Source organism: Limulus polyphemus, unplaced genomic scaffold, assembly GCF_000517525.1.
Source record: "Limulus polyphemus unplaced genomic scaffold, Limulus_polyphemus-2.1.2 Scaffold7886, whole genome shotgun sequence".
Lineage (NCBI taxonomy): Eukaryota > Metazoa > Arthropoda > Merostomata > Xiphosura > Limulidae > Limulus > Limulus polyphemus.
The window spans coordinates 18608-27411 of NW_013673496.1; the positions used below are offsets into that span (position 1 = coordinate 18608).

The 8804-nt window shown below is 34.1% G+C and overlaps 1 protein-coding gene across 1 annotated transcript in view; it reads left to right on the forward strand.

Annotated features, from left to right (window-relative positions):
- Positions 1-8804, forward strand: part of LOC106474942 — a gene marked incomplete at its 3' end in the record, with an annotated part of 11079 nt that overhangs the window by 797 nt on the left and 1478 nt on the right. Inside the window, exons 2-6 of the mRNA XM_022403197.1 lie at positions 776-902; positions 2281-2408; positions 5285-5398; positions 5915-6059; positions 7878-7957. Coding sequence (XP_022258905.1) covers positions 776-902; positions 2281-2408; positions 5285-5398; positions 5915-6059; positions 7878-7957 — 594 coding nt within the window. The remainder of the gene's footprint in view (positions 1-775; positions 903-2280; positions 2409-5284; positions 5399-5914; positions 6060-7877; positions 7958-8804) is intronic.

The window sequence follows — 8804 nt, forward strand, 5'->3', positions numbered from 1 at the left end:
CAGTGGCACAGCGGTATGTCTGGGGACTAACAACACTAGAAACTGGGTTTCGATAGCCGTGGTGGGGAGAGCACAGATAACCCATTGTGTAGTTTTGTGCTTAATAACAAACGGTTCACTTCAGTGTGGATAAAATATATTTATATAGTACCTGTTAACATTAACACAGAATATTTAATTAGTTATCTCTCACGCTAAGTATATGGTATAACTCCTGAAATTATTTATCTATGCATTTCAACTGTTTCAAACTTAGTTTCACAAACTTAAATCATAAAAACATTTTTTTGTTGTTGTGACGTTTGCATTCGTATATGAAATTTTTCACAGAAGAAAAATGTTATCATACACCGTTGCATTCCACGTATACATTTAAACACACGGGAAGTGTGTTATTTTTTATAGTATTTAGAATAAAGCATGCTAAAATATTTTGGTAGACAAAGTTTAGCTACAAACTAGGCTTGTTATGTAGTGATAGTACTTTGAGCACCATATTAAGATTCTTAAACTGACTGTTACTGCGTGTTATTCGCATTGTCCGCATATCTGTCAAAACAAAACAAGTTAAAACAAAAAGAGAAACTCTTAGTTTTATAGTGCCGGACTGTGAATCAGGGGGGTCCATGGTTCGCGTGGCGTTGATACAAAAACGTGTTCCGCACTTTAGGGCTGTGTGTGTGTTATAAAACGTGATGATCATCTGAATAAGAGTTGTACAAGAAGACAAAACTTAAAATGTTCACGTTTGTTACCCTTTCATTTTCCCCGCTAGGAAATAATTAATCAGGAACTGGAAAGTACAACTCGTCAACGTGATGCCTTAAAAGAGGAAATAACCACATTAGCAGAAGAAGGAGAAAAAGTACAAAAGTTGTATGAAGAAAGAGACGAACTACTAGGTACTCAAGACATTGCGTTATTTTTCTTCTTCTAAACTTATCTTCAGAACAATGGAAGTTTGTTATGTATCATATTCCTAATACACACACAATAAGGGCTAAGCAATATTGTATAAAATCTTTAACCTTCTAAGAAGTAAAGGATGTAGTCCAGTTTACTTGTTATGTTGTACTGTTACAGATGGCTAACAACTGAAAACCATAGCCTAATCTTTTGATGATTTACTTGTTATGTTGTACTGTTGCATATGGCTAACAACTGAAAACCATAGCCTAATCTTTTGATGGTTTACTTGTTATGTTGTACTGTTGCATATGGCTAACAACTGAAAACCGTAGTCTAATCTTTTGATGGTTTACTTGTTATGTTGTACTGTTACAGATGGCTAACAACTGAAAACCATAGCCTAATCTTTTGATGGTTTACTTGTTATGTTGTACTGTTACAGGTGGCTAACAACTGAAAACCATTGTCTAATCTTTTGATGGTTTACTTGTTATGTTGTACTGTTACAGATGGCTAACAACTGAAAAACCATAGCCTAATCTTTTGATGATTTACTTGTTATGTTGTACTGTTGCATATGGCTAACAACTGAAAACCATAGCCTAATCTTTTGATGGTTTACTTGTTATGTTGTACTGTTGCATATGGCTAACAACTGAAAACCATAGTCTAATCTTTTGATGGTTTACTTGTTATGTTGTACTGTTGCATATGGCTAACAACTGAAAACCATAGCTTAATCTTTTGATGGTTTACTTGTTATGTTGTACTGTTGCATATGGCTAACAACTGAAAACCATAATCTAATCTTTTGATGGTTTACTTGTTATATTGTACTGTTGCATATGGCTAACAACTGAAAACCATAGTCTAATCTTTTGATGGTTTACTTGTTATGTTATACTCTTGCATATGGCTAACAACTGAAAACCATAGCTTAATCTTTTGATGGTTTACTTGTTATGTTGTACTGTTGCATATGGCTAACAACTGAAAACCATAACTTAATCTTTTGATGGTTTACTTGTTATGTTGTACTGTTGCATATGGCTAACAACTGAAAACCATAGCTTAATATTTTGATGGCTTCTGTTCTGCACAATAAAAAAACAACTAACAATGAATGTAATATTTAATTTTGTATATGGCATATTCTTGTATCAAACAACTGTGTTTTTAAGTACGATAGATTAGGCCATTTGAAGTAATTTATTTTCATTAAAGGTTTAAATAAATAAGGCTAGCGACATTTATTGATGTAATATCATTTTTAACACACGAATAGTCTGTTTATGATATTATGTCATTTTATCATCTATTAGATAGTTGATGTCTAGTGTCATAGTTCGATATGTTTTCAACTTTTTTCAGACAGTTTATTTGGAGGCGATTATGGAAGTGATTTGGAGAATCAACTTGAGAAGGAAGTGGACCTTCTCCAAGAACAGAAACATCACATGGACCAGGCTCACTTTAAGTGGCGACAAGCATACATGATGGTCAAACAGGCTACCACCCAACTAGGATTAGGCGTTCAAAAATGGAAGGAAATACCGGACATCTCACAAGAGTGAGGGACCACCGTTCTCCTACTTTAAGAGAAAGTTCTGTGTTTGTTTCAGTAAATTCTATATTATATATGTAAAAAAAATACAAAATTTATCTGTTATATCTGAGGAAAACTGTGTACACTAAATGTTACGGATTTTGATATAAACATATTTGCTCGAGTTAGATGACACACGCCGTACCATGACCAGCTGATATCTAAAGGTTGTTACAAATACAAAAGTGAACTCGTCTTCTATTTAAACAGTATTTCTTATTCTCAACAATCCGGAATGTTCGTTAGCTTGTCTTTTTTTCAAATTCTTGTAAAAAAGGGTAAAAGTCCTAAAAATTAACGATATTGTACTCATAACACTGATTTGAGATGGTTCTTTTTTTATCATACTGAGCTGAAAATAGAAAGAGCGAAGAATGAATTCTTTGATTCAAAGGAACGGTTAAGACTCCTTAAACTGAAAACTTGATAAAAGAAATCTCAGGAAGCTTTAAAAAAGTTGATGTCTAGTGATAACATCCAAAATCAGGAAAACCTGATGTAAAGAATGTAATACAGGAAGAGTTTATTTACAACTGAACAAAATTGTTGAGGAAGCACTGAGATGTGATAAGTATAAATCTCAGCCAAACAGTTGATTGCAGTTTGTCTCAACAGCTTTTAGAAAGAAACGTTAATTCTAGAATAGGAGTTTATTAAAACAAAATATCAACAAATTATATTGCCTTTTTTACAACGCTAGAAACCGGGTTTCGATACCCGTAGTGGGCAGAGCACGGATAGCCCTTGTGTAGCTTTGTGCATAATTAAAAACAAACAAACAAAATATTGCCTTCAGTGTGTTCAAACTTTAAGTGTTTTTTTATATAGATTCAAATAGAGGAGGATCACAAGGGTGATAACTGTAAAGTCATTCACTCGACTGTTATTCTAAAACTGGATATGATATTGTTCACTGAAAAAAAACATAATATTTTTATTTCTATTTTGGCTAGCGATCTTGAACAGAAGTATACTTGTGCTGCTGATACTCGAAACAATCTTGTAGCTGCCACTCAGAATCTCCAGGGAGCACATCGCTACCTAACTAATGTTGTTTTCCCCTATTGTACCCAGGAAGAAGTGGAAACACTGAATAAGGTGATAACCTAATCGTTCTCCACTGTTTACTATGTTGTATTGTTTTTTATATCTGTTATCTAACGAGTTTATACAATAAAGGTGACCTGAAATAGTTAGGGTTAGTTCATTGAGTAATAGACTACAATACAGGAGTTTCTGCAGTAAAGGTGACCTGAAATAGTTATCATTAGTTCATTGGGTAATAGAATGAAATACAGGAGTTTCTGCAGTAAAGGTGACCTGAAATAGTTAGGATTAGTTCATTGGGTAATAGAATGAAATACAGGAGTTTCTGCAATAAAGGTGACCTGAAATAGTTAGGATTAGTTCATTGGGTAATAGAATGAAATACAGGAGTTTCTGCAGTAAAGGTGACCTGAAATAGTTAGGATTTGTTCATTGGGTAATAGAATGAAATACAGGAGTTTCTGCAATAAAGGTGACTTGAAATAGTTATTATTAGTTCATTGGGTAATAGAATGAAATACAGGAGTTTCTGCAGTACAGGTGACCTGAAATAGTTAGGGTTAGCTTATTGGGTAATATAATGAAATACAATTACAGTAATTTTTATCTCTCCTATAGAATATTTTTGTTTTAATTATGTTAATATATTTTTTAACCATAACTTGTTGAAAACTAAAGCATCATTCACACTTAGTTTGTTTGCTTTGACGAATGTGCTAGTTAGTTTCCCTGTTTTGTTAGCAGTCACCAAGACTTTCCAATGTTCACACTAAAGTTTTCTAAGCGAAACAAACTCGGTTCTTTACCAGACGGACCGAAACCACTTCTTGTAGTGGACTCAGTGCTACTCGGTTCAGTTCGTTTACCAATCGAACGTTTTTTTGTTTTCCAAACACCGAACGGTATTGTGTATAAAATAAAAGCCTTAAATCCTTAAAACTATATTACTTTATGGTAGTTACTAGAATGTAGACTACAATACTGCAAAACGGAGAAGGTCAAAAAGTTTAAAAGTTATTTTTTTCATCCTAATAATTAATCAAGTTGCGTTCAAGTTCAGAACTATAAACACGATTAGTGTTAAAATTCATCATCCCGACATCTTACGCCCGATATTCTCCATATAAAAGCTTCGAATTTTTATCGTGAAATCTTCTGAAGGATTCATATGGTAATAAAGGTTATTAATGTAAATAGAAAAGAAAAAAAAACTGTAGGCAATTTATAAATTATTAAGCAGATAAATGAAACAAACTCACACAAATAAGGCGAGAAACATTTAAATTAGCTCAATTGTTTGTTGTTACTTTTCTATTTTGGATAAGTTTTCCCGTTATATTATATGCATCATAAGTTTAGTTGTTGTTAATCACAAAACTACACGATGGGCTATCTGCACTATGCCCACCGCGGGCATCCAACCCCGAATTTTGAAAATCATCGATCTTATCACTGAGCCTCCATGGGGGGTACTTCATAAACTATTTTTCATTTTCTTTTTGTAAAATCTAAAATAATAATAATAATTCTATTAATCAAAAACAGAATTACTATAAAATTTGAAGACGTAATTTTTAGCACATTAATCTTTTTGAAGATTCTTGCGCGCTGCGATGACATAGGTTCGAACCTCTGTGCAGTTAGTTAGATTTATTTTAAAAATGATCACCAGCTCAGTTGTAGATGAAACTATAACTATCTTTCTTTTTGTTGTGATTTCAGGCTATCACGTATATATTCACGGATATGCAAACGACAGACCGACATGAGCATGCCTTGTTATGTTACCACACCACCTACCGGCGATCAGGTGCACTACGTCAATGGTTTGAACAGGTGTGAATTATTTTAATATATCCAAAGCCAATAGTGGCATTACTTCCCCTTTTAGTCCGTGGTAAATTAAAATTGCTGTTAAGCAGTTGATATTACAAAGTAGTTAATAGTATCGTTTAATATTTTGTCTATTATTTACAAATTTTCAAACTGTAAAAGTGTCATCGAAAAATACTTTCAAATACGTATTCGTACATAAAGTTGTGAAATGATAAAAATATATTCTAATTATTACTGTTTTTAAGTATCGTTGTTACTTTTTTATGGGGGATTATTTTGTATATTTACGTACTTTTAAAAATAAGGTGGTAACGAAATTTGGTAGTTTTGAAGTTGAGATTTAACTGCTTATTTTGAACGTGGCTAACTTTTGGTTGTTACTCGTTAGAAGTTAGAGCTATTTATTCATCACGGTTTTACTTAGATTTCTTGTTTGTGTTCTGAAAAACTTACTAAGTTGTCTATCTCTACCAGAGGACGCTCTGAGCGCATGGATATTTGGTTCTCCATTTCTAGGTGTTGAACACGACCATCTCCAGAGACTTAGCTCAACTAACGGAAGAGTGTAAGACAAAGACGATTGAGCTTCGCCGAGAACGTATCCGACTCATCCGGGAAAGAGTCAAAGAGCTGACGGGAAAAGATGTCGATTATGACATCGGTAAAATCGTTAGTTTTTCCGTAAATTACACAGGCCTGCGAATTTTAACTTCATAAAAGTTGTTTTGATTTTAATAACGGGTTTACCCTAATTCAGCCACGCAGATTTCGAAAATAATATTCATTTTTTCAATCACGTAAGGATTTTATTTTTTTACAAATGGGGAAGAAAAAAAAACTCTTACTTAGATCAAATTATTATTTCGTTTACCAAAATGAACGTTTTTTATTATTATGTTTGTTAACAAAAATACAAACAAACTAAAGAAAAGGGAAGAATATTGATGTCAAACGAATATGTATCCTTATTCATCCTAATTTCGTTTTGTGAAATCAACGTATTTTAGTCTCAAAACTACGTGTTGTGTGGTTAGGGCGCTCGACTCGCAATCTGAGGGTCGTGGGTTCGAATCCCCATCCCACCAAACATGTTTGCCCTTTCAGCCGTGGGGGCGTTATAAGGTGACGGTCAATCCCACTATTCGTTGGTAAAAGAGTGGGTAGTGATGACTAGCTGCCTTCCCTCTAGTCTTTCACTGCTAAATTAGGGACGGCCAGCGCAGATAGCCCTCGTGTAGCTTTGCGCGAAATTAAAAAAACAAACAAACTTTCTTTTATGTATTGCGTTACGACGTTTTGTGAAAAATCGGTACGTGATGGAGAAAAATGGATATTATTTTCGGATTCAACGTGCAGGAGTTACTGTAGAACGTGTACAAATTTCATGACAATAAAACCATCGCAGGCCTGTGTAATTTGTCCTCGGAGCTTTGTAATTTTCACTGTAAGTAACATTTAATTTAGACTTATTTGTTTGATGCCTTTTTATATTCTCAGATATGAGAAATTCTGCATTATTAAAACACGTGAGTAAAAGTGAAAGTTAGACGGAGCTCAAATTATCCGGAACGTCAAGTTTGAGCTTTCTTTTGTTTTTCAGTTTGAATCTGAGAAAGTCGTTTCGTCGAAAGATTGATCGCATGCATAATCTTTATTTTCGTACAGCAATTATCACCATTTCTGTGTATGTTCAAATTCAATCATATTTTAGCCGCCTTTATTTGTCGTTTGGCGCCAACTTTAATGTGAGCGTTAGAATCTCATATTTAATTACAGGTTTAGGAATAGACCTAGCCCCCCAGTGACACAGCGGTATGTCTGTGGATTTACAACGCTAGAATCGTGGTGTAGCTTTGTGCTTAATTACAAACAAATAAAGGAATAAACTTCGCAACTAATAACTTCAAGATCAAGATTTTGTTCATGAATAAGGAAAATGCATCTATAGCATAGCAGGAAGTTTAAAAACTGTGAACAAATATATTTAGATTAATGTTACTTATTTCTACTTTAACTTGAACAAGGCCGAAGCCAGGATTTTCAAAGGAAAGGTCGTTTAAAGTGTTGCCAAATAGAACACGGAAAAGGTCCTCCCCTGGAATATTTAAGGGGGGGGGAGATAAAATGTTGAACTTCCGAGTATTTTTGCACACAGTTTCTTTGTTTATTTTATTGGGCTATCTTTGTTCCGCCCACCGCGAGTATCGAAATCCGTTTTTTTTGGGAGGGGGGGCATAAGCCCTCAGACGTACCGCTGAGCTAGTAGGAGGTGGGACGAGGAGGGCTTGAACATAGTTAATATGTCTCTACACGAAACAAAATAATATTTTTTCTGGAAGATTTCTCATGAAACTGGTTAAAGTAAAAGCCAACTAAGAATGGGCCTTGAAGACCGAAGTGGGGGTTCAGCTATGGGCCGGCTCTTGATTGTAAACTTTTGTTAGAAGAAAGTTGGTAACCAGCCAATAACGTTTTCCAGATATGGATAATGATGCTGAAGATGCTGCTGCCGACGAACAAGTAGCACAGCTGTTTGAAGCAGAAAAGGTCAAAGGTCAGGTAAGTCTGCATGGTTGTGGTGTCTAAACATATTTCGCTTCCTATATTTTTTTTTCATAAAATAACAGCAAGGTATCGTGTTATGAATTTTTGACAAAAATAACATAAAAACCGAAAGTATTCAGTTTATAATTCTGAAAACGCGTAGGTTGTCAAGATCCGTAAATCCTAACTTAACTAATTTTATGATCCTGTAAACTTCCGTTTGCGTTATATATTGAGGCAGATAATCTGGTGTACAAATAAATTAATTATCGCACCACCTATCGGCCATCAAGTACACTACACCGGTAATTATTTTTATCGCTTTAACTCAAACTCACGATAACGTGCATATAAACAAAACAAGAATTTAATTAAAAATAATAATTACTGAAAGGTTTTTAAATGTTGATGACATCCTACTGATACGTAAATGTTAATATTACAGGATATTACGGAAAATGTTCCAGTTTGTTTGTTTGTTTTTTAGATTACAAAACTTACTTTTGCTGTGTTTATTTTATTATTATTTTTGGCTTAAGTTAACCATTTGTGTTAAAAAAAATTACCTTGAATCCATCTTTCCATTAAAGTACATCTTAAAGTAATTTTTACCCGAAGCCCCCTAGTGGCACAGCGGTATGTCTGCGGACTGACACCGCTAGAAACCGGGTTTTGATAACCGTGGTAGACAGAGCACAGAGAGCTCATTGTGTATCTTTGTGCTTAACTACAAACAAACTTTACCTGAAAGATAAAATTTACTAGGGGTTTAAAACCTCTAGTTGATATTCTGAATAGCCATAAATTTTTATTCCTGGTAAATTCCAGATAAAATATGTTTGTTTGTTTGTTTTTTGAATTT